This window comes from Saccoglossus kowalevskii, chromosome 10 (genome assembly GCF_978046115.1).
Source record: "Saccoglossus kowalevskii chromosome 10, keSacKowa6.1, whole genome shotgun sequence".
Classification (NCBI taxonomy): Eukaryota; Metazoa; Hemichordata; class Enteropneusta; family Harrimaniidae; genus Saccoglossus; species Saccoglossus kowalevskii.
In genome coordinates, this window is record NC_140650.1 from 31,085,440 (window position 1) to 31,112,750 (window position 27,311).

Here is a 27,311-nt window from a genome sequence, read left to right on the forward strand (position 1 = left end):
CCAGACAGATTTTGGTCAATGTAGGTACAAATTGAGTTATAGTGGCATGCACATCCATTTATTTTTTGTTTAATTAATCGACTGATACCAAAAATCAATATTTGTAACAATTTCACTAATGTTGGGACTACTGATGCATGTCAATTCAAAATAAGGTTGTTTTACAAATAAACTTTTTTTTTAAGGTACCGGTATATAGGCAATGCATAACATCACTTCTGTTACTTGATTTCAGTGACATTTAACCTGACTAATGACCATTGTAAGTTCTCTGGCATGCCTGGGCTCATTTTATTCAAAATTTATTTTGGTACATTATTGGTTATACCAATGCTCTTTTTTTTTTTTGTGATTTGATTTGGTGACCACATTTTGATTTTCACATATTAATTATTTCTCAGACATGCTTTGACCGAATTTGTTCAAAGTAGGTACAAAGGCAAGACAATGTTATGCATATGCAAATTCGTTTTTCATGTCATGACGAACTGGTTTGATTTCTGAAATTGATCAGGTAATACTTGACATGATAGTAGTAATTGCCATTATAATAATCACAATTACTACTGGGAACACACGATACAGACAACTGTTTTTTTTTAATAATTCCAGCTTTATTAACAATTATGAACATTCATCATAAAAAAATAGATTGTAAAATCTGATCAAAAAGTTTAATACAAATACTAATGTGATTGCCTGAAAAAAAACTTGTGTAAGTAAGTGGTGTCTATTGTGTAAATTGTGCAATCATTCAAGGATGATAGTGATCAAGCCATGTTTGATCCCATAGTGATGCATACAGCACATGTAAAATACTTTGTTCACACGAAAAATTGAACATGCACTTCATGAAAATCATGATTAATGGTATGCAAACATTACATTCTTAAAATTGTTAGATATTTCATTAATATAAGTGTAGTGTAATACTTCTACTTATGGAATGCTTTTGAATCTTTGTGTTAAAGAGGGATGCATCTAACAAACACTTTTGAAACGTTCCCTGTGGCTAGCTTTTCGAGTATTCTGAATATATAGAAAAATATTTGTACTTGTATCCAACACATTGCAGGATGACTGCCACACTGTAAACTATGGGATAATCATTTTTTTATTTCATTTATTTGATGGAACGTTTCAAGGATTTGGAGTTCTTCAGAGCTTTTTAATTCAGTATGTGAGTTAAATGCATCAATCTTGAAAAAAATTGACATTAAGTTCATTGACCTTTACAGTGCAATTCACCTAAGCATTTCACACGATGCCTACAGTGTATTTGTGTAAATTGAGAAAGTTAAGATATCGCTGAAACAAACAAATTTATTTTTTCCCAAGTGGAGAAAAAAAATCATATAATTTTGTTTAGGGTGATGATTTGTTTTCATTCATTGGTATCATCAGCTTTTTTGTTATTTATACATAGGTCTTTGACAAGCCTAGATGTATTCCACTGTAGGAAACTACATTTACAATGTATTAAGAAAATGTTTAATATTTAAGTACCATATACATGCTGTATAAAATACAGTTATTGTTATATACATTTTAAACATTAAACTGGTATTTTATGCGAAATGAAAAATGGACATATGTGCCATTATATGCATCAACAATAAACAGAAAGCAATTTGCTTTGCACAATATAGTATGCAATTTACAAAAACAGCTGTTTAAAAAGAATCCTATTTTAGCAAACAATCTTGTTAATTACAAATATTCGTTTTCCACTTCTGTAACTGCAAATGACAATTTTAAATCATGTTGATGCAATATATGAATCGCTCAAACTCTAGAAACTAGTAATTTCACTACACAAAATAATACCGGGGTATTTTCAATTATGCAAATTTGGCAAGTTTTGAATTCATAGAAATCTTATATAGTACAATGTATAAAAAAAAAAATATATTCTGTAATATTCACATGGTAAAGATGGATTGCGTGAACGACTGACATGCAACTAACTAGCGCCCTCTACTGCCAGATGGTGTCAATTCTCTCTTCTATGCTTTTGCTCAGGCCTTTAGGACAGTTGCCTCCGGCACAACAATCCCAAATATTAATCAGCCTTTAATTTCTATTAAATTGTTTCCTACACAGGAGATACAATATATAGGTTGGAATGGGAATTTCCTACACAAGAAATTTAATCTGCGCATGCCTAAACAGATCAATGCCATATGGCAGCCACATTATCTCCCGTTTTTTTTTCGTTTCAAATAAAAAAAAAAAAAAAAAAGTGTGGCTTATGGAACTGATGTGTGTACATACCAGAAACAAACTGATTTGTTTGGCCTTAACACCCCCTAATTATACAAAACATGTCCTCACTGATTATTCAGAATGTTTTTTCTGCCAATATATACACAATAAGCCATAACTAAGACACGCCTCGATACAGCTCCACATCAGTACTCCATTGTAACCCATATATATGTATAGTAATTAACAAAAAAACAGAACAAAATTCAAACTGACACATGTGATAAAAATCTGATTATATAATATATGAATAAAACAATTCCCAATATAAAATTTACATTTTACCTAAATATAAAACTTATTTATACATGATATACATATAGAATATTTGAAAGAAAAAAAAAAACTAAATTTATTTTGAATATTTAGATCTTGCCAAAAATCTGCAAAGCAATTCAACTTTTATATATTTTTATTTCATAAAACTGAGATGTAAGTACTGTAAAATCTGTATTAGAAACCGCGGCTTCTATTAAAATGGTACAATCCAATAGAGGGGGTGCGGCTTCTATTAGAGCACCTACACATATGAGAAATGATGATTTTTTGGTTCCCAATTGTTTAAAAAGAATGGGTGCGACTTCTATTAGGGATGCGGCTTCTAATACAGATTTTACGGTAGTAATTAAATGAGCTAACAAAATAGACTTATTTTTTTTGTCACGTTTTGTTTTTTCACACAAAAGAATTTGTGGTTTCCTCCTACCAGAGATGATATTTTAATTTCTACAGTGTAAATCTGACATTTGGCATGACACCAGTATACTAAATGCAAGTTTCAGTGTCATGTGATTTTTCTTAGTCTGAGTAAGTTATAAAAGCCACCATTTTTGTGATGTAATAATTCTATAATAGACTTCAAATACCAATATATCACAATATATATCGCCATATATATCACCATAATTTGACAAGTAAATGTTTTACTTGAAACACCACATAATTCTGTGAGTTGTTGACGTAATCAAACAAAATATCATATGCATCTAGAATCACAATCAACAGTAAACTATGATCCAATCAGAATTCAAATAGGGTTACTAATTAGCATAAATTACAGGTATGTTATAACAAAATTTGAATAAAGCTTGCTAATTTTTAGCAGATGAAATATTGGGACGGCATTTGCAAACTACGTGCAAGAATTTAACATTAGCTTCCTGGAAGCGATACTTTGTGCTATTAATTGTATAAATTTATTTACAAGATTATTGTCGGGTTTATACAAATCCCTAAATAATAGATTACTTTCTTTTATTATTATTAGGTCCAGCTGTAGTGAACAGCTCTCATCAAGCTCCAGTCAAATCATTTACTATTAGCTCTTATGTCATTACATATAGCCCTCCAAGTGTGAGACTGAATATTACAGCAGAGATCAAAAGCCATAATTATTACACTGAAATGCGCTGTGTTGAGATATAGTCACAAAAGGTCAGAATAAATGAAGTAGAAAATGCACCCCCATTAAATGAGGAATATGTTCATTACTGTACATGTTATATGAACAAATCATCATAAATTGCAACACATTTTAAGTATTTGTTTATGCATGTGGTTTTACTTTAGCGCACATATCAACATAAAAGTCATGTTTTTTGTAGACCGGATAATTCCTGAATTACAAAATGTTGATTGCATTATGTTAAAGAATCAGCAATACAAAATAACAATATTCAGAGTATATAAAGTTTGTGGAGTCCTGCACATGATATATACACTGGGGTATTCAAATTTGTTTTCAATATACAAATTATTTACTCTTAATACCTAATAAGTTGAATTCTAAGATATGGGTAATTTCTGATTAGGTTCTGAAACTATTGTGTGAAACATTTAATGGCATGAATATGTGAAAATTGTGGGAACTATTTGAGAATTCTCTGAATTTGCCAGTGTTCAGAATTACTAGGTAATTCTGAGGTAAATCAAAAGTATTTCGCAATTGTAAGGCAAACAAACAATATGATGTGATGATCTGCAATATTCAAACATACTGAATATTTGCCACAAGTTGCACAAATATAATCAATCAAATATTTCACAGTCCAAGGACCCCAATACAACTTTAGGAAGGAAACTTTAAGCAGACATGAAACTGCAAAACAAATGTTGAGACAACCAGTGTAAAATTTACTTGACACCTTTTGCTGCTAACTCCTCTTTCACTCTTCGTAAGTAAAATGGATCCGGGTAACCATGACTAAAAAAGGAAAATAACAAAATAAATGTATGCAGAAAGAATTGAAGATTTTCATTCATTGCATTCTTTTTGCTGTTTCAAACTGATGACCCCTCAAAGGTATAGCAATTCCAGAATATTGACATACATAAAAGAGATGAGCTGGTTATAAAATTCTGTATCTATGATTGTTATTGTGACTTCTCAGCATTGCAACCAAGTTGTCAACTGATACATCAGGAGAGACGATATGGATAACATTGTGTATTTTTAAACATGCACATCCTAACTTTTGTAACATGTAATTTTTTTTACACATGTGTTTCTGAATGATTTATCATGAAATAAAAAAAGCACTGATAGCAAAGACAGCATGTAAATGCCAATGTGTATGCACTTTAGATTACCTGCAGGCAGATTTACATGTATCATTACTTCGCCAAATGAATATTTCTTTGTTTGCTGCAAAACAGTTTTTTTAAGCTTAATCATACTGTAGGGTATTCTAGACTGGCCCAGTTGTTGCAATTTTATTGTTTTATATGATAGTCTTATTTGCAGATTCTTTCGCATATTGACACAAAATTTCCACAACTGGTCTGTTCTGCCACACTCTCTATAGCTATCACTACATTTTTGGAGTTGTAAATATGCTAATCAGTAGCTGCCAACCAATGAGAAGCCAGCCTTTGATCTGACCAGTTCTATGCATGCATGACCCTGATGCATAAAATCCTTACACAAGTGCACAAATACTTTCCTCATTTGGAAGTATTCCATTCCCATGTTCCATAACACCACTGCATATCATGAAAAATTAATAGCAATGAATATGCCTCGGAATAGGCAAGTTGTGGTAATTATGTCGGACCAAGATTTAAACGAAAAAAAAAAATTATAAAATTGCCGTGGCTGTGCTGATTTTTGCAAGATACTGCAACAACATCAAAACAAAACTATTTCATCCAGTGGGTTTTTTGCTTGACTATTGACCTAATGAACTTACTTCGCAGGACCACCATGTCGACTTGTTTTCTGATGAATGTCATTCCAAATAACTACATTATCGAGGCCAGTTGTCACAGACTGTCCTACAGTGAACAGCAACTTCATTTGGAAGGCTTTCTTCAACAACCTCAGGACTTCCCTTCCCTGTACACTGTCTGGTAAATATGCTCTACGTTTAGTTCCCTGGTAAGCTTTTCCAGGATTGGGATGTTTTTCCTGTGGTAAAAAGTTAAACAAAAAAAACTTCGGGTCAGAGCTGTTGATGTACTATTGCATTAGGATTTACATGTAAAAAAACAAGTCACTGTTAAATTTAAAGCTACAAACAAAAATGATGAACAGTGGCAAGTTGAAGAAAACTGAGACAAAAAATGGCTGTCAAAATGCCACTTTGGATTAAATCAAACAAATGTAAACCAAAGTTTGAACAAGTGCAGACATGGCACAGTGTCCGCCATATTTATGAAAGAGTATATTAGAGTGCATGTGTATGTACATGTACATGTACATTGCATGTCTTGTGATATGTGCATGCAATCTCTCGAAATGTATTACATTTAACAGCTCAGATTTAAACAAAATCCATCAATGAATACCTGAAATACCTGAATACCTTGATATTGTTTCATTATTTATTCTGATTAACACTACAATATATGACAGGAGTCAATTGTGGTTTAGAAACAGGTATGAATCAAACATGCAATTTTGATGCCATTACGCCATTTTGAATAAGATCGTGACACAAATGCATGCGTTTATGTTTGATATGATGCTATGATGTCATATGTATGTGTGAATTTTAAACTTGGTTGGTCTGGGTATATCAGAAAAATGAATCCAGAACTGCATTTTTTAATACAAAATGACAACCAGTTGACCATTTTGAATCCAATCATAGTCCAATTGTGTTTAGGTATGTACCAAGTTTAAACAAATCCACACACATGACTGTCGGATATGATGCATTATGTATTTGTGAAGTTCGATTCTTTATTACAAAATGGCTGCCAGAAGACCATCTTGAACCTGGGCCGAAAAAACTAAAATGACGTGCATCTAGGTCAATTGTGCTCAATGTATATACCAAGTTTAAACTAAATCCTTCCACGCAATTGAGAACCAGTGCCAGAATGTGTGATTTTCATGCATTTTTGGCCTTAAAATGCATTTTTGGCCTTGAATCAGAATGTGAAAAAACATGCTAGTGTATATGTCTGATGTATGTGATAAGTTTGAATAGATTGGTGCAGGTACATGTATGTGTGAAATACAGATGGATATGGATGCATGGATGCATGGGTGCACTGAGGTCAAGCCCTATTATAAAGTCCTCATTTTCAGATTATATGTATACATTGTATATCTGAATGGGGCCAAACAAACACATTCAATGCATAACAGACTGATACAATTACAGTTCCCATTTTCAGATTTCTATAAATACTCACTGTTTGAATGCCATCGGGGAATTCATAAACAATCACTATAGTTCCATAGCCTGTATATCCAGGAAGACTGTGTAATTTATCAACAGTTGTATTCATAGTACCATCTGGTTGACTGCCTGTAAGTGTACCATAGATGAGACCACACACTGGACAGACTGGTTTATCTTTTAAGGCCCTGTCAATGCAAGCTCTACAAAACGTGTGCTGGCAATCCTGCAGCATTTTGGGGTCACTGACCCTCTCCATACATATTGGACACTCCAATGGGCTTCGAGTATTGGCGAATCGCGCACTGGCAGAACTGCTTCGTTTCGGTTTCTGTGCAAGGCGTTGCTTTGCCTCAGCTCTGGTTAAGGAAGGTTGAAAAGATGTTGCTTGAACTTTTAGCTTTCCTTTGTCACGTGTGGTTGACGTTTGCAAACAGTCATAACAATTCGTACTCATGGTTTTACAAGTACGGCAAATGTAATGAGAGCATGATGGAAGAGTAGTCAGATTTTTGGAGGAGCGGCACAGCTGACATCGTTTGCTGACTGTACTTCCAAGGTCAAGTGAACCTGTTAATGGTTTCCTTCTATCCAGTGAAGATGCTCTTCCCGAGGAGCCTCTACTTACATCTGCTGTACGTGGTCTGCTACGGTCCATACTTCTGGTTCGGTGTCTTGAACTGCCTTTGATTGGTGAGAATTCGTCTTCTAGTAACAGCTTTTCCAGTCTTCTTTGCGTTTGATAGTATCGTTCATTGGTCAGAGGACCATGATCATGTTCATCCAGAATCTCTCTAACGAGAGCCTCTTTATCAGAAGCTGCCAAAACTTTCTCATTATCTCCACCAACAGCACCAATCTCACTATCATCTATTCGACGATCTCTATCAAATCCATCATGAGTAGCTCTCATTGGTTTTAGAGTAGAGTTTTCTGTTTGATGTCGTCTGTGCCTTTCAGCTGTAAGAGGGCGAGTTGATGGCCGAATCCGTTCACCAAAGATACCTGACCTTGGGGAAGTAAAAGACCTTGTCGGCAAATACTTGTCTATCTCAGCAGTGACTTTGAACTGTTTAAATGCAGAGGTTCCTCTGGGTGATGCTGGTCTCCTATCAACATCCTCAGTAGGTCTTGGTGAGCTTGCTCTTGGAACATCCAAGCTTGTTCTCACTGGAGGTGTTCCTGGTCTTTCAATCCTTTCTTGGTTTGACCAAACTGGAGGTGTCCCTGCTCGTTCTGTTCTTTCCTGACTTGTTCTCACTGGAGGTGTTCCCGGACGTTCTATCCTCTCCTGGTTTGACCAAACAGGTGTCCCTGCTCGTTCTACTCTTTCTTGACTTGTTCTCACTGGAGGTGTTCCTGGACGTTCTATCCTCTCCTGGTTTGACCAAACAGGAGGTGTTCTAGAACGTTCCATTTTGTCTTGGCTTTTTCTCACAGGAGGGGTGGCTGGACGTTGCATCCCCTTTTGGGTTGACGATACAGGAGGAGTTCCAGGTCGCCCAATTTGTTCTTGTGTCGACTGCACGGGGCTTGTAGGTCTTGCGCGGATGTCTTCTATTGGTGATGCACTTCTTTCTGGCATAACATCAACTAAACTACCCAGTCGTGCCTCTGGGAGTTCACCAGATGCCATAATCTTTAAGTTTTCCATGAAGACCTTTCGCATGTCAGTGACTGTGGTCATCTCATAATCAACATAGTGTATATCAGAGAGTGTCCTGTTACCCTTGTCTCTAGAATGCTTCTCACTGAATTCCATCACAGCATCAAACATTCCCTGTGCCACCATATCCAAAGGTACACCAAAGATACCTGAATGACAAAACAAGAGGAAATATAACTGTCAGGCAGAGTATAAAATATTGAATGTTGCAAAATTATTGTTCTCCTAGACAACTCTTAAAAGTACAGATTAATGTATTGTATTGACAATTATGATATATTCATTATGTAAATTAGTCACCATTGATGTGTGAATTAGCAGCCATGCTTGGTATAAAGCTATAACTTGTATCAAATGTAATTTCCCTTTATTTTGTACTGCATGCCATACTATTCTTACCACCAGGCATTTTATTTGGTACTTATTGTTACCATGTGTACACCACTATACAATAATTAATATCAAAGTATGTTTGTGATTAATTATTTCAGAACTACATATATATTATGTTTTCACTCTAAAGAGAAATATTTATAGATGTTTTCCTTGCAATAGAAAACAATGAGCATTTACTTTTTAATTGAAAATGTGGTAAAGACCTATTTGCGTGCGTAGAGTGCATGCCAGACATATACATACCTGCACTGATTGGAGGAATAGCAACTGATGTTGCTTGCAGAAGATCGTTAGCATGCTTGAGACAGTTGACAAATGTGGCTCTTAATGTGTCCAAACATTCAATTTTGTTCTTATAGTCTTCCCATCTTGGCCCAACAGCATGCATCACGTCTTTACATGGCAGTTCACCAGCACCAGTGTGGATGACTTCAGTTACATACAAAGGGCCATGGTTGTCAATGTACTCCTCACACTCACGGTGGTACTGACGCCCAGCTGCTTTGCGAATTGAGTAAGCAACACCCCCAGTGTTGATTAGCTGTTCGTGAGCAGCATTGGTGATCGTGTCAACATTCAACTTTGTGATATCAGCGCAATAAAGTCGTACTTTGATACCACTTTCTGTTAAGAAGGACAACTCGCGTCTGCCATCACTCAAAATTGTGACGCTGCGTTTCAGAGCGTTTTGACTGATTCTTCCATCAGCTAGCCAATCTGATTGGTTTGCATCTAGCTGATCAGCTTTTGGAACATGGCTGTTGGGTGTGTCAAGTTGAGAGTGCCTCGTTTCTGTCACTTTCGGTTCATTGCGATCAGGAAACAAGTCTATCTTCTGCTGGTTCTCATGATCCATAGAACCATTATCAATTTGCAAAGTATGCGGCTGGCTTGTATCCCTTTCATCTATTTTAAGTAGTTCTACTATTGTTTTGTAGAAGTACCTCTTTGCACGTTCAAGGATATCTTTGTCACCATACATAGCATAGTGATTTGCCTCCTCAAATTTCATGAACACCTTGCTGTATCTCTTGTGTGTATCTTCCACTGTCTTCTCTACTAGATCTGCATGTTGGAAACCAGTTGGAAGAAGTAGGTCAAACTTTGTTGTTGTACGAAATAGGTTTTCGTACAGTACTATGAAACTCTCATTGGCCATCTGAATCTGGTCTTTAGTTGTATTACTAGATCCAGGCAAGATCTGTAAAATACCTGCATCACTGCCCAAATCACAAACAAATTTCACGTCAAACTCCTGCTCTATTGAAAGTAATTGTTGGCTCTGTGTATGATTCAGGTACTTGTAGAAATCAACATCAACAGGAACAGGACTACTCACAGACTCAAGCCGGTCGACCTTGTCTTCAACAACATCACTGTCAAGCCTGGAAAACAGCAACTCAGTGTCATGGTCTGGTTCTAAGTCCCATGACATTTGGTCCTCAGATTGTTCCATTATTGCATCACCATGATCAGAAACTTTGGAAAATAGAGTTGAACCTTTAACCCGACCAGCTCTACTTCTTGGTCGTTGACCAGTAGCTTCTCTTGATTTTAGCATGTGTGCACTGTTCTGGCTGTCTACTGGAATGCTTCTATTTCCATTGATAGATGATGTTTCAAAGGAAGGTTGTTGATCTTGACTGTAACCATTAGATAAAGGTCCATTACGTTGAGATTGGTCAAACAATCTCTGTCCCAGACTGTGTTCTTGATCAGGTCCATTGCTGACATGTCTCAGAGACTTAGGATCATCAGAACTAGCATAGCCATTAACAGGCAAAGATTCCTCATCCAGGATGGGACAGTACTTCTGTAGCAACTTCTGAGCAAGAGAAAGCTGGTGCCAGTTACCCTTGAGTTCAAATTTTATGAGTGACTTTGAGTCGTCTAATCTGTACTTGCAGTGGATTCCGTAATCTTGTTGAACAGATTCAATGAGATTCTTAACCTTAGCTGGTGGTATTGTCTTCAACAAATCAGCATTCACTGTAGCCGATAAGTTACTGAAAACCTACAAACAAGAAATTCACATAACATGATTATCCTGATTAGTATTGAAATACAGTTTGGTTTCAATAACTTTTTATGAATTATCAGCATGTACATGTACATGTAAGGCTGATTTTGTATACATACTCACATTCACCAATACAAAATTTATTGAATTGAACTTTAAAACTATACACACAGACTTCAAAGGTATAAACACCAAAACATGATATTAACCCCTTCTAGTTCTATTTATTTTCCTGCCAAAATATTGGTATGACAACTTGTGTATTTTTCGATAACTTTAGTTTATTAACTTACGCAGGTATATTTTGTAAAAGGTGAAAAAAGTTGGGTTTAATTCACGAGATAACATATTTAAGGTTCAGTCGCGAAAACATATTGACATGGAGTTGAACAGGTGAACATGTTAGCTTATTCTTTGCATCTATGTTTCAGAGTAAGAATCCAGTGTTTGTGATTACCTGTGGTGGTAGAGGCTTCACTTCCAAAAGTGTTGAATTTAGGGTCTGTACTTTGCTAAGCACTCTTTGACAATCTGAAAATACAAATATGTATTTAGATTGTAAATGATCTACATTTTCATATACAAAAATGGAATGGTTTGAGTATTTTTATCAAACTGTTTGAACTGAGCTATGACAATACACGATGACAGTCAAATAGTGTAAATTACTTTATTTTAGCTAAAATTAATTTTTGCTGAAAACGATTTTTTTGGTGTTTTTGTATGGAATTTATTTTCACTGATTTTTGGCTAATTGAATGTAAAAGATAGGCAAAAAGCTATATTGGCTGAATTTTATTTTCACTGAATTATTCCTTCAGCAAAAATAGTGAAAAATAATTCCAAGCGAAAATAAAGCATAATTTATACATACAAATATACAGGCATGCAGAAGGGTACATGTATACATGAATAATTTGCTTTCGATAGCAGCATTTGTTCCTTTAGAACCCATTATAATAGTGTAACACAGACCGTTGGAAAGGTATGTTAGTCTCATTTTTTATTGTTTTGTTATAGACAAAACACATAAATCAAATAACTATAATATAGGCACATAGAAAATAAATAAAAATGTTTAATGGTATAGTCTTTTTATATGTAATACTAATGTGAAAGTAATACCTTCTTCTTTGTCAAATGTAACCATGGCAACATCTTTCATGCTTTCTGATTGTGGATTCAGTGGATAGACTACACTGGTGACGTCACCACCACCGTTTGAACTGCGCTGAAAATATATCTGCAGTTGGTCTCTGCTTGCACCCGAGGGAATACCCGTCACGATGATTGACTTCCGATGAGACATTGTGATTGTCTATGTATGTCTGACAAGCTGATGATTGTGTATTCTGAAAATAACCAAAAAAAACAGTAGTAATTAATATGCATCGGTCAATAAAACTGTACATGATATGCGAGCACATCTTTTAAATAACTTTATGGCTATATGCATAAGAATGGTAAATGTATGCAACTTTGATATCCACGTATTGTGCTACATTTCAATGTTGGCAATGAAAATCTCATGAAATCACATGATGTTATTAGTTCCATGTACGCACATCATTCAAACCTATTTTAACGAATGACACGCTTGCAAAAAGGTTGCTTGCGTAAACAGAATTGAGCAGGAATATTGCCATCAATATATTTTTCAAAGTGACGTCTTTTGAGCTAAACATCAAATGTAGATTCAAAAAAAAATGATGTGTGAAAGAAAACAATTTCATGCAATCACAGAACAAAGCAATTAAATTCCTATCATTTTCAATGTACATACCAAATTTGAAAAAAATATGTCCAATGATGACCAAGATCTTGTTCCAAATGTCTGAAATGCTTGATTTTAATGCATTTTATCATTAAAATGGCCACCATTCGGCCATCTTGAATTCAAACAAGTGATGTGTATACATGTTTAATTGATATGATGTATATGACAAGTTTGACTGTGATCAGTAACTGGACGTTTATCTTTAAAGGGGACCAAGTTTCATTTTATCTTTTTACATGTATATGGTACCAATGACAACTACTGTTCTATTTTGATATGGTAGCATAAAGTGTGATGTGTCCATTGTTCAAGTAGTGGTAACAATTTAAATTACAGAAATTCAGACATGGCACGCAATTGTCCTAATCCGGATGAAGCGATTTTCCTGGCACTAATAATTTCAGATTATTTATCAACATTCAGGAGTTGATCATTGGAAACTCTTTAAGGGAAGATAGCAGAACTACCATGAAAATTGTTTTTTTTTTTTTTTTTTTTTTTGCTATTGTTTTTCATTATAAATTTAACGTTTTTCTGGCATTTTTTCTGTTGGAATTGTTTACATTACCCCTCCATAGTTTATAATAGTAAAACTCTTGTTTACACCAATCATTGTGTCACTATTAATGTTATACAAAAATTACTTCCTTTTTTGAAACTTTGAAGACTTACAGATACAACTGTAACTGCTTATTATCCAAAGAATATTCTAGCACATGGGTCAAATAGTGGTACACTAGGGGTGTTTGCTTTATGGATCTTGGAACTCATCCAAAACCTATGCAAGCATACAATGTACATTTTGTACATGACTTGTAGAAAAAGCAGTTAATTGTTATAGCCATGTTCAGATACAATCAATGACTTTTCCTAATGTGTGTTTTTTAATTTATGAGCTATGTACTCACACCTCTTTTCATTGTATTGTATTTTATTTTCTAAAGGTATATACACATATTGTTCCTACATGTAGTTGATACATGTATTTAATACAATGTTATTTTTACTGTGCATAAGCTGAAAATGTCATTGTTAAAAATGGAGTTTGACTTTGTTAAAGGCTGATAGATGGAGGATGGCTAATATACAGTAACTGACCCAAATTCATATTCTTAATGTGTTACTACTTTGATTACAGTCTACTTAATTATTGTAGTAGGATTATAACTATGGTACTATATACACATTAATTCAGAATTTACAATGTAGATTGGTTCTTCTAAAGGACTTTGGACGCATGTTTTAGACTAGAATATACATGTAGATAAGTGTTCTCATTGCTTTGTTGAACCCTGTCACTCTTAGTTACCGAAGTTATTGTGGTTACTAAACAAAACTTGGTTATGTGTCAGATCTCTAACGGATAAAACTGATAATTAAAAGCCAATAACTGAGCAAACTGTTTCACTGGTTAGCATTTTTTTACATATACATCAAACAGGTAAACTAATATTCACTAAAATAGAATACCATTTTTAGCTAGTCTAATATACCTGGTACTACATGTACATGCACTGTACATTGTTTTTCTTAGCTAAATACCAAACTGTTTAGCTACTTGCAGGAAATGAGAAGATGATAACATAATGAATCACTTGTTAGATTGCCGTACCAATAAATATACTGTACTACAAAATAATTCAACAGAAAATATATTTGTCTATTCATGTTTAATTTATCTTTCTGTCGGTGAAGGCATGTTTTTATATGATGACCGTATTAATTCTCCCCAAATAATTTGTGTTTTTAAATTCCTTCTCATCATTAGTAGCAAAAATGGGTTGTAGCAAAATCTTATTCATCATAATTGGCATAGTGGACTGAGTGGTTATAGCTAAACTTCAGTCATGGGGGACTGACAGGTTCGCAGAAGTCCGCTAATGGGAGACTGGTGAAAAGTTAACGGGAGCCCAATCATAGTGGACTGGTGTGGGGTTCACGAATGCCCAGCCATTGGTGACTGGTGAAGGTTTAGTAGAAGCCCAGTCATGGGAGACTGGTGAAAAGTTAACGGAAGCCCAGTCATGGGAGACTGGTGTAGGGTTGACGAATGCCCAGCCATTGGTGACTGGTGTAGGGTTGACGAATGCCCAGCCATTGGTGACTGGTGAAGGTTTAGTAGAAGCCCAGTCATGGGAGACTGGTGAAAAGTTAACGGAAGCCCAGTCATAGTGGACTGGTGTAGGGTTGACGAATGCCCAGCCATTGGTGACTGGTGAAGGTTTAGTAGAAGCCCAGTCATGGGAGACTGGTGAAAAGTTAACGGAAGCCCAGTCATTGTGGACTGGTGTAGGGTTGACGAATGCCCAGCCATTGGTGACTGGTGAAGGTTTTAGTAGAAGCCCAGTCATGGGAGACTGGTGAAAAGTTAACGGAAGCCCAGTCGTAGTGGACTGGTGTGGGGTTGACGAAAGCCAAACCATTGGTGACTGGTGAAGGTTTAGTAGAAGCCCGATCATGGGAGACTGGTGAAAAGTTAACGGAAGCCCAGTCATAGTGGACTGGTGTAGGGTTGACGAATGCCCAGCCATTGGTGACTGGTGAAGGTTTAGTAGAAGCCCAGTCATGGGAGACTGGTGAAAAGTTAACGGAAGCCCAGACATAGTGGACTGGTGTAGGGTTGACGAAAGCCAAGCCATTGGTGACTGGTGAAGGTTTAGTAGAAGCCCAGTCATGGGAGACTGGTGAAAAGTTAACGGAAGCCCAGTCATAGTGGACTGGTGTGGGGTTGATGAAAGCCAAGCCATTGGTGACTGGTGAAGGTTTAGTAGAAGCCCAGTCATGGGAGACTGGTGAAAAGTTAACGGAAGCCCAGTCATGGGAGACTGGTGAAAAGTTAACGGAAGCCCAGTCATAGTGGACTGGTGTAGGGTTGACAAAAGCCCAGTCATGAGAGACTGGTGAAAGTTTAGCGAAAACTTTAGTAATGTACAGTTTGCTATCATCATAAAAAAATTTGAACTTTGATTGATTTTTGTTAATTTGCTTGCCTGTAAATTTGCATCCTCTAATAACTGGTCGCTATGTAAACAACATGTTCATGTTTTTTGTGAGGCTCTCACATGTACCGTTATAGCAACATTGCAGAAATACAATGTGTTTCAAGTCAAAGGTCATCAATGGCATCTCAAGTAATGAGAGTATAAGATGCCAAGGAATGTAATACCAGGTATCACAGAACAGTATCTGACTTTAGTTACACAGAGCTTATTGTTAAACCAACAATGTAATGCATGCATGAACATAACTTACAGATCTACTAACACATACATATTGTGTACAAGTATACTTCAAAACCATATATTCTCATTGCATGACATTTATTTTTACTATTTTGAGCATACTTATGAACTATCAATATAACCTTTGGAAAATATTCCTACAATTAGACATACCGTAGATTGCAGATATTGTCAAAAAATGAACTAATTCGACAGAGGTCTCTTCAAGATTGCAGATATTGTTACAAAGTGAACTAATACGAAAGAGGTCTCCGCAGGATTGCAGATATTGTCACAAAATGAACTAATTTGAAAGAGTCTCCGCAGGATTGCAGATATTGTCACAAAATGAACTAATTCGAAAGAGGTCTCCTCAAGATTGCAGATATTGTCACAAAGTGAACTAATACGAAAGAGGTCTCCGCAGGATTGCAGATATTGTCACAAAATGAACTAATTCGAAAGAGGTCTCCTCAGGATTGCAGATATTGTCACAAAATGAACTAATTTGAAAGAGTCTCTGCAGGATTGCAGATATTGTCACAAAATGAACTAATTCGAAAGAGGTCTCCTCAGGATTGCTGATATTAACACAATATGAAATTGGTTTCCCTAGGATTGCAGATATTGTCACAAAATGAACTAATTTGAAAGAGGTCTCCTCAGGATTGCAGATATTAACACAATATGAAATTGGTTTCCCTAGGATTGCAGATATTGTCACAAAATGAACTAATTTGAAAGAGGTCTCCCCAGGATTGCAGATATTGTCACAAAATTAACTAATTTGAAAGAGGTCTCCTCAGGATTGAAGATATTGTCAAAAAATTAACTAATACGAAAGAGATCTCCGCAGGATTGCAGATATTAACACAATATGAAATTGGTTTCCCTAGGATTGCAGATATTGTCACAAAATGAACTAATTTGAAAGAGGTCTCCCCAGGATTGCAGATATTGTCACAAAATGAACTAATTTGAATGAGGTTTCCCCAGGATTGCTGATATTAACACAATATGAAATTGGTTTCCCTAGGATTGCAGATATTGTCACAAAATGAACTAATTTGAAAGAGGTCTCCCCAGGATTGCAGATATTGTCACAAAATTAACTAATTTGAAAGAGGTCTCCTCAGGATTGAAGATATTGTCAAAAAATGAACTAATACGAAAGAGATCTCCGCAGGATTGCAGATATTAACACAATATGAAATTGGTTTCCCTAGGATTGCAGATATTGTCACAAAATGAACTAATTTGAAAGAGGTCTCCCCAGGATTGCAGATATTGTCACAAAATGAACTAATTTGAATGAGGTTTCCCCAGGATTGCACATATTGTCACAAAATGAACTACTGTAATTCGAAAGAGGTCTCCTCAAGATTGCAGATATTGTCAAAAAATGAACTAAATGAAAAGAGGTTTTCCATAGTCTTATAAAAATTAAAGTAGCAGATGTAAGTGAAAGTCAAAAATACAAGTTATGACCAAAAATCGCAAAATTTAAACTTGAAGAAACAACCCAATGTGTTAGCACAACACATTTCAAAATAATCTGATTAATAGTTTTGAAGAAGTCAAAAAAGAAGTTGACGGATGGTCGGACAGACAGTCTGACTGACAAAGATTAAAGTATCTCAACAGTAGAGCTTAATGTAATAAAATAAGTCAATATAAGACAACTTGTTGTAGCAGATGTCTAAAATAGCTGCCTGTTCATAAATACTAAATAATAAATGTGAATTGCACAAATGTACTGATATATATTTGTGTCCCAGCAACAAGATCAGGCAACTTTAATTAACATTTGAATTCAATATCGACTATCAAGTGACATCAGTGTGGCATGCCCACCCCAAGAACTTTAGACAACAAAATGGTCATAGGTATAACAATAGAAATTTATTTACATATTGATAGGTAAATTATTTTGGAACAATAGTCTTCATCAGCATGAGAAAGATTTCTATTGTTTTCTTGAAAGTTTGAGTAAAATAATACTACGGTATCAGAACAACAAATCTCAACACTCATATAATAGTCTGTTTGAGTTGCCATGTCTGGTTACTATGGCTACTATCTAAATAATACAACTAACAGGACCTGAAGATCACTTCCTGAAGGCAACCAATGACAAAACCAAAAACCTCTAAACATTCATTAGATTAATTGAAATTGCGAGGGAAACGTTAGACTGTTTTAAAGGGCACAGAAGCAGATAGGTTAGGAACCCAAAGCCTCCTTGAATTATGAACTCTGGAACTATAAAACATATTAGTATCTATCTTCTTTAATGTGGTGTCATTTGCTACATTTACACTGCAGCATTTTATTGGAGCCCATCGGCTCGAGCCAGCAAAAATTGCTGTGTATATGCAATCGGTTTCAATAAACCCTCTGGGTTGAACTCTGATAGGGTTGAGCCCCGTCATGGCTATAAGCATCAGGGCCCAACTATCGGAGCCGAAATCACGCCCTCAAGTAACCTCTCATTTCAATTATGGCAGAGACAACACCGTTTGTAATTTCATATTATTCACATTTCTAGCTTGACGAAGAAGTTCCTTTCGACTCTGATTGAACTGAATTGAACTCTGGCAGATCTCGGCTCTTGTTCAGCCCCTGACCGTGTAAACGCATTGAAGATAATCTCCTGTTAATCGATGAGAGGAGAAGTAGTTCTGTGTAAACGTAGCAATTATCAATAGAACTACATCAAATATACCTATATATACTCTAATTTAGAATCAGCATTCTTATAGTTCATTGCCAAAAAATATTAGCTGCAATACTGTACATGCACATTGGCAGTATCCCATCTAAGTCTTATTTCCGTATAATTTTCACTATGTAAACCCTGAGAAACATTTCTTTTAATATCATGAAATGCATACACAATATTTTCTCTAATAGAAGCATAGAAGAAGTGCACATAAACCAAAAATTGCATTTCTTGTATGCTGAATTTTTAAAATACTTACTTTGACCATAAACACACCTCTGTCATTTACAGAAATGCGTATGCTACAAATGAAGCAAATATGGTATTTTATATGCATGTCAAAAGTTCTATAAAATCAGAGGATATGAATATTGGTGTTTCACATACATATATGTGTTGCTACAGAAGGTGTGCTTCTTAACAAGTGACGAATATTATTGTATCCCTTATCAAAAGCAATTACTAAAACGTGGCAGTGATGTAGATGAGAAATCCTAGCAATAGGTTTAAATCGTTGTTATGTTGGATGGTATAGTCTAGTATAAGTAAAATATGTTAGAGATATACTAAATAAGGGTAGTAGAAACAAGAATGTCAATCATTATGTAATAAAAATCTGCCAAAACATGTGAAAAAAACATTCAATATTGTTGCTAGCCATTGATAGTAAACTTTAACCTTGTTAAAACGAACTCTTTGGGAGACATACTATTTGTTTGTTATAATGAAGCACTCAATACGTTTATAATGAGTGAGTGATATGACATGTGTTAATGATCGTTAGTATATATATTTATTCCAATTAGAATAAATGCTCCTTATCTATTCAAATAATCAATGTAGTTTTGAAAACTTTTTTGTTTAAATATAACCACATAATAATGACCAGATCCTACCAAATTTTAGTTTAGACACAATTACATGGGCAAAGTGACCATACACAAGGCTGATGACACCTAAAATGCGATGTGAAAAATAAGGGTGTTGTGTCGTGTGATAGGGGCTGTAGAAAATTATGATGCACAATGCACACTACTTCTAGAAATCAGTGAGAGGCCATCAGAGATATGCTTAGCCTCTCAAGTTGGCCTTGTATTTGACATTTCATCCAGAACCCCGAGCAAGTTGTCATCTTGTACCATAACCCTTAAATTCACTTGACAAAACTAGATTCCAATAGATGGAAACCTACACTTAATAAATAAAGCCAGCAATAATATTAACTTTAGTCTTCAATCTGATTAAATATTTTTTTTTTTAATTTAATTTTTTTTTTATTATAATTTAATTTTTCAGCAGTTTATTTTTGTTAAGTTTTGATAATCACAAAAAACCCAAAACTAGTTAAAATAAAACTAGGATGTGCATAATAAAAAACAGCAACAAATATTTAAAATAAATATTTAAATAAATAAACAAACAAATGAATAAATAAATAAATAAATAAATAAATAAATAAATAAATACAAACTGAACAATACATTAGATTTGAATCAGATTATGATTTTTTTTTTGTCCCAAACAAATGTTTTTACCAAGAATGCTGTATTCCTAAATTATTATCAAGGTTATGTTTTGGAAACTAATAAGCAGGTTTTTGTGGACAGCCAGGAATGTAAGACTAATCAATGTTTATACTTTTGTGCAGTAGTGAAGTGCGTATGACTACAACTTTGATATAATGACATCAAGTCCCATCCTACCTTAAACAAAAAATCGATTCTGGATTTTTTCACTTGAAACATGTCAATTTATACTCACAATTTGACACAGAGAGTTGTTTGAGAGCAAACAACTTGGGGATAAAAGGCAGACATCAATCACGACTACATTAGGTACATTAAACATGAAGCATGATATGCTAACTACTTGTTGACTTGCTCTGTTCAAATGTATTGGGCCATGGAAATAGAGTTACAACACGTTTCTATTCAACATTGCAACTAAACCCTCACTTTATTAGAAGAACACACATGGTGTGGGCCAATGTTCTCAATCAACCACACAATACTTCATTTATTTGAACTCAACAATCCCTATTCCTTTAAAGAGTACTGGCTTGAATCCAGATTTGTATTCAAATCATTTTTCATCAGGCTTTATGACAGCCATTCTAGTTTAATAAAAATGATGTTGTAAATTTTATGACTCCTTCCACTTCAATTCTATTTGGTTTTATCAACAATAAATAACCACAATAACAAATAGACTGCAATTCTAAAGTTTTATATCAATGAATTTGGATGCTAGAAAATTGGGACAAGAGAACAATGTTGCATGTTGGGAAATAGTCAAGCACAAGTTAGTACAGCATGCAGCATATACCATATGGGACAGTGCTGGTGAATAATTAGTATTTTAACAATGTTTCAAACCAAGCCAAAAATTCCCTTACATTACTAAGACCACTAACCTACCACCACAAAACAAATAAAAAAACAATTGACTTTATATGAAATTAACAAAGGCATTCCTAAGGTGAACTATTACGCAATACTATATACTACATCAAGTCATTTATGACAGATACATGGTATCCCATTCATGTGATTTTTTTCATTATTACTGGTACATGTATTATTATTAATATTGATTATTTACTAGCAATCTTTCTATGATAGTCGAAATGAAATAACAATTATGAATTAACACAAATAAAAAAAATAAACAATGGTGTCACAAAATACATGGGTACAATCCCAGGTATGACAAAGTTCCTCTAAAAGTATTTGGAACTGTTCCAATACATTGCGATATACGAGAAGCTTTGCCCGTACAGTCCAAAAGTAAACACGATCTGCTGTCAATATCACATACACGCACGCCCACAAATAAACGCTAGCGACGGACTGCAATCGGGGTTTAATGATCGACTGGCTAGTCATAATTGCGGGTATAGACGCAGCATTGGTCAATGTCATCATTAACGCCATCTGGTAAGAACGGAATATTATAAGACGTGGTCAAATGCTTGCCCGATTCTCGACAACAACATTGAAAAGCATGCATGGCCAGCGTCGCTGTGCATAGCGACATGATTTCGTTGATAGGTGGGTTGTTGCGGGCAAATTGTCACACTTTTCACTCATACCAGCATTAATATCAAGGATTAATAGCAAATAAAATAACTTGATATAACAATAATTTACCTACCTGCAACAATTTCCACCTGTAACTACAATACAAACATGTTTTTCGGAAAATTTCCGCTACTACTTCTCGGATTGTAGTTTCCAATGCTCTGACCCCGGAAGTACTTACCTTCGGGATTCCCTGTCATGCAAATGATCCCGAGATTTGCCGAAGTAACCACTCGTACGTCCTACAGCAAAGCTTCAATATTGAGCAGGTGATCAAGTTTTAAAATAATTGGAATTCAAATTTTACAGGCAAAAAAAAAACAATTTATATATTAAAAATGAAAAAAATACCCACACATGGAGGAATGCAAAAAACACATAATTTTTACATTTCTTCTACCGTGAAGTATGCAATAGACTTTTTTGCGCTTGAAAATGAACAGACAAACAAACAAAAACAACATTTTCAGATAAATCACGTAAAATTATGTTCACCATTCAGTTTCTTGTCGTGGCGCTGTCCATGTCGGAAATCGGAGCATAATGCTAGTATTTGAGAATTGTCGGTTGGGGGCCAAATAATACCACTGAGTAAGATGGGAATACTACGTGAAATACATATGCGTACTCGGGACACATTACTAGAGGGCGCTTATACACTAGTCGTTGACTAGTGGAATAAGTACTGAAGTAAGACTAGTGGTGGAGACTTTATCGTGTTTCGCAGCTCCCTTTCAACACCTGTCGAAGTCGTGCAGTGTAGTAATGGTCATCAGGTCATTTAATATGCTTCAGACACTTCCGCCCCTGAACCTTGGCCAGAGTCCAGGTTAAACGACTACATATAAATAATTTGTCAAACGAGGAAGTAGCGTATCATAAAAAATCACCTATATATTCTAGAGACGTTATTTACTCCGTCACACCCTCCGTACCACTATGTCAGGCTTAAGCAGTATCCTGGTGTCCGGTATTCCGTCCTCGGCTAAACGTGACCAGCTGGAAATTCACTTCCAGAAGCGAAAGTATGGCGGAGGCGACGTGTCAAGCTTGATCTATCCTCTGAGAGAAACAGTGAATTCCGACTGTGCTGTGATCACGTTTGAGAAGCAAGAAGGTACTTTTTCGACAATTTCAAATTATTTAAGCACCTTTTATAACCAGCCATCTAACCACATACATATGCATATATGTATTTTGAATGCGTTAGGTGTTAGTGACGTGACACCACCATCCATTGTTTATCAGTGTATTTTTATGTGAAATGTTAGATAATACATACATGAATAACATGAAATACTAGTACGAGCGGAGTGAGTCAATCCCGGGGAGTCAGTATTTACAAAGTTCAACGAAAATGTCTGAATCCCAAAACTGCGGAACACAGCACAAAAGCGGTAACCTAAAGAGTCCGACGCACTTGACTTGCAGCTGTTGTCATTTTTATGGATTCCCTAACCTTTAGCAGATGAGTCTTTTTTATAAACTAATTTACCAGCGGCGAGCGGAACGCGACCGACTGTATCAGTTCGATCAGCTATAGGCGTTGACAAAAAAAAAAAAAAAAAAAAAACTTTTTTTGGACCGGATTCCATCTTTGGGTACTAGTATATGCTTTGACCTAGTTGTTATTAACCCACTATAATAACAGCGTCCACTGTAACCATGGTTACCTCGCTTTTTATGTTACGCTGCCTGTATTCATATTTTACAACTACCGATTGAACTAATGACAGTGTGCATTTGATATTTTCATATTGTTCTCATTATAGTAGCGGAAAATGTTCTTCGAACCCCTCAGACGTTTCATGGAGTTCATCTCGGAACACGACCACTTGGTAAACAGGTCAGCATTATAATACCACATTATAATTTGTATGTTATCAATATGGATATCTAATCAGGTATGCTGTATGTATCACCGGTGTTGCCATGGCGCTTTTGTTTACTTATAGTGGCGGGACAATCGATATACATTAACTGTTATGTGAGTCCATAAATCAATATCTCTTTCAAACGAAGGACGCCGCCTACGGTAGTATTTCTTAAGCTTCCCCTTTCACAAAAGTCATACTTCAGTTCGGCTTCGACATACCAATCTGATTGAAATTCGATGTAGGTATAAGCTCCGAATCGAGATCCCATAAATAAAAACAAACTCAATAACAGCAAGTGAATTAAAATGATAAACAAAAATAACTATAAATAAAATATGGAAATTAAGAAGAAAATAGAGCTACATTAGATTTTAATCAGAATGTGACATACTTGATCATGTTGCATGGCAAAACACTGGAATTGTAGTTAAACATCCGCGAATATTAAATAAACATCATATTTTGTTGACAACCATGCATGACATGTGGCTTTACTATTGTGATCTTTTTTTTCAGGTTTTTAGAAATCTAACAGTCGAAATTGACCATGATATGCTGATGTCTATCCCTGGAGCGAAAAGTACGTTGGAATGGCAGTTCGGGCTACGATGTGAAAAACAAAGCGATCGTTCAATTTTCATCGCAAAGGGAAACTGGTACCAGATCGAAGCAGCTCGGAGGTTCATTGAAGAGAAGGTTGGTATCGACACGCCTTACCGCCCAGATACACCCATAGCATCAGGAAGTAGTTCTGTAGATGCCGAAAGTATGTCCTCGAAAATATGGCAACAAATCGACTCTCACATCTCTGGCAATCCCGCTCAAAGGAATCTTCCAAAGAAGTCTGCTGACACGGTTACAGTCGGTCAAAGTGGCATTGGATTGAGGGATTTGCAAGCAGCGGCAGGTTTGGAGGAATTCTCAATGGCCAGAGAATCGAAAATCCGTACTGGATTATTCGAGGCGATGATGAACGTAGACACTGACGAAGACAATCCCTCTCCCAAGCGTCCTTCCGTTGGTAACCCAGTAATCCCCACTACCAGTGACCAGAAAAGCCACAGTGACAGTCCATCGGAAGTACTAGTGGATGCCGACGTGTACCAGTATCTCAAGCTCACCAAGTACGACCAGCTCAAAGAACTTCAAGTGGAATGCAAAGTGGATTTCAAGAGCGATGGTGGTCAACCCTTAACATCTTTGCAGATAGTCCCATTGAACAAGTACATGACGTCTGCAGAAATCGCTTCTGCCAAAGAACGCTTCATAGCTCTATACGAAAGTATTTACCAAGGTCTCCAGAAGTACGACTTGCATCTACCAGAAGCTATATCTGAGCCAGAAGCCATGGAGACGGCGGCCCTGGACACCCAGATCAACGTGCCAAACATGTACATGAAACAAGAGAAACGTGGGCACTACTCAATTTATGGCACCGATCGATCCATCGGTAAGGCGAAGGTTTATTTTTATGCCAAACTTGCCGATGTTATGAAGGCAAACCGTAGTAAAGCGAAGACAACAGGGAAAGACATCCTGGATAAAATGTTCGAGATGACATTTATTGATGATTCCGATACATCCGTACGCCAACCGGATGCAGATTTGGTACATGCAGCATCGTCAGAGCCTCACGTATCTAAGGTAGCACATGACGATGATCCAGTAATGGTTGACAACAAAGAAACCGACAAGACGGTCGAACCCCAAATGCTAGAACCTGAGATTGGGACACGGACTCCAACAGACAACTGCGTTCTCGACACTACAGATGACGGCAGTGAAAAAGAAGAACCAATTGAGGTTAAAAATCAAGACGAAAAGGATGGAGAGATAGATGTAAAGCACTCCCCATAAACAAAGGAATTTGTTTTCACTGCAAATCAAGCGCATTAAGGAGGAAGTGTCTTTATTGCGTCAACATTTTAATGGCAATTGATTAAAAAGGATTAGATCCATTAATGTAAAAACGATAAACTATATGTAACACTGACGACAGGTTCATAAACTCCTGCAAAATCTGCACTTCTGGTTTTAAAAATAAAGTAACATATTATTGATGAAACATGCCTCATTTAACATAAAACATTAGTTGCCATGGGAATATAGTAGCCAAGGTTTTGAGACAGAATTACAAAGTGTCAGTCTTGCCAAAAATTCAAAAAAATAAAAAATTCTGAAAAGAGAAACAATTTACACAATCACATATAATACAGACATGTAGAATGTAGAAGTGAGATTTGGGAACGACGGATAATATGAATTTCGGCGTTCTTTTGGTTTAGGTATGTGTTTGTTGAGACTAAAAATCGTGATTGTTATGTTAATCACACTTATTATCCATTTCATTTACTTCAAATTTGATGCTGACCATGCTGTAAAATCTTATGTAATTTTAAAATAAAATGATTCTTTTTAAATGTCAAATGTGAATGATTGTTTTAGGTAATTGTGTTTGAAAGCCCAGGAACGATCTACACGTTATTCAAACCAGAAGATGATAAACATCCAGTGCTACAGTTACTATAGTAACTTGAGATCAGTACGTAGTCAACGTTTACAAAGTTATACAGACTATAGTATAAATTGTCGTTAAAAATTGAACTGGTCGATTTCTACAGCCGAACGTCCACGCACCATTCCTTGAAAGTGAATATGATTAATTAGACATGTATTCGCAGCTTTTGAATTGAAGTTTAAAATAAATGATTCATAAGAAACGAAATTACACGCCAAATGCATCGCACACACGTAAAGTTTGACCAACAATAAAGAAAGTATAAAATATGTTTAATAATCAGGTTAAAAAAAAATCTCTCTTGTTTTTCCCTCTCTTGCCAATGTAATAAATGTACCATGAAGACATCATCCTTTTAAAACCGCTCCCTCTAGCGATAAAAAGCCGCTGTTACCTAAACATGACGTACTAGTAGATCGGCCCAAGCAGTGTGTTAAAAACGACTACTATGATTGGCTGTGTTCAAAACGACTACTATGACTGGCTGTGTTTAAAACGACTAATATGATTGGCTGTGTATAGCAAATCACTAATAATGTTTTTTTTATTGACGGACAGCTACATGTCAGAACCGTGACAATAATGAGACTGCAAGCACCGTTTTTCGGGAAAGTGATACCTTTGTGCTGCGACCTAATACATAGAGGTTTCCCAGGAAAGCATCCTTAGGCATCGAAACTTAAAACTAATCGACTTAATTGGTCATCACGTTGATAATCATCAAACAACAGCCGTTTTCTAGCGGCAATAAAACATTAGCTAGGAGGTAGACACACACCCAAAACATCACCCATATAAAATCACTAATTTGGCAATATTGGATGCGAGATATACCGTACATATTTATATTGAAGCTTGTCAATGTATACAGGAAAAATACAAATTATTTATAGAAATGACTATACACCTTCGCTACTATGACACATTCATTATCGATGCATGAGAACATGACATGGTTATACCCTAGCACAAAATGGCGATGATTCCGGTTTGGTACTGCATAGCAATAGGACATGGATGGCTCACCGCTACCTTTAAACCACCACCCCTTTTCAATCATTCAGCATGCGAACTTGAATACTCTCTATCAAAAAATGCAGAAAATACTTTTTATAATAGCAAATGTTTATGTTTGAAGAAA

At 35.8% G+C, this 27,311-nt stretch overlaps 2 protein-coding genes across 2 annotated transcripts; one reads left to right on the forward strand and one right to left on the reverse strand.

Annotated features, from left to right (window-relative positions):
* Window positions 1–592: 592 nt before the first annotated feature.
* LOC100368311 (uncharacterized) lies at window positions 593–21,959 on the reverse strand. Its single transcript, XM_085504672.1, has 7 exons — window positions 21,849–21,959; window positions 12,101–12,327; window positions 11,433–11,506; window positions 9,199–10,969; window positions 6,907–8,708; window positions 5,454–5,671; window positions 593–4,468 (listed from the first exon to the last, which is right to left on the reverse strand). Exons 2-7 carry the CDS (start codon window positions 12,282–12,284, stop codon window positions 4,399–4,401), a joined length of 4,119 nt encoding a protein of 1,372 aa, XP_085360798.1. The 5' UTR covers window positions 12,285–12,327; window positions 21,849–21,959; the 3' UTR covers window positions 593–4,398.
* Window positions 21,960–22,302: 343 nt separating this feature from the next.
* Window positions 22,303–26,377, forward strand: LOC144344593 (uncharacterized). The gene is made up of 3 exons (XM_078006457.2): window positions 22,303–22,892; window positions 23,548–23,621; window positions 24,169–26,377. The coding sequence occupies exons 1-3, from the start codon at window positions 22,715–22,717 to the stop codon at window positions 25,507–25,509; spliced, it is 1,593 nt and encodes a 530-aa protein (XP_077862583.2). The 5' UTR covers window positions 22,303–22,714; the 3' UTR covers window positions 25,510–26,377.
* The last annotated feature ends 934 nt before the right edge of the window (window positions 26,378–27,311 follow it).

Bases quoted from the DNA above. Each gene is read 5' to 3' on its own strand.
- LOC100368311 (XM_085504672.1), bottom strand. From the start codon at position 12,284: ATGTCTCATCGGAAGTCAATCATCGTGACGGGTATTCCCTCGGGTGCA. The intron at 8,709-9,198 runs GTATGTATATGT...TTTGTCATTCAG, and splicing joins TATTCCTCCAATCAGTGCAG to GTATCTTTGGTGTACCTTTG. The intron at 5,672-6,906 runs GTGAGTATTTAT...TTTTTACCACAG, and splicing joins TCCCCGATGGCATTCAAACA to GAAAAACATCCCAATCCTGG.
- LOC144344593 (XM_078006457.2), top strand. From the start codon at position 22,715: ATGTCAGGCTTAAGCAGTATCCTGGTGTCCGGTATTCCGTCCTCGGCT. The intron at 22,893-23,547 runs GTACTTTTTCGA...TTCTCATTATAG, and splicing joins CACGTTTGAGAAGCAAGAAG to TAGCGGAAAATGTTCTTCGA. The intron at 23,622-24,168 runs GTCAGCATTATA...CTTTTTTTTCAG, and splicing joins CACGACCACTTGGTAAACAG to GTTTTTAGAAATCTAACAGT.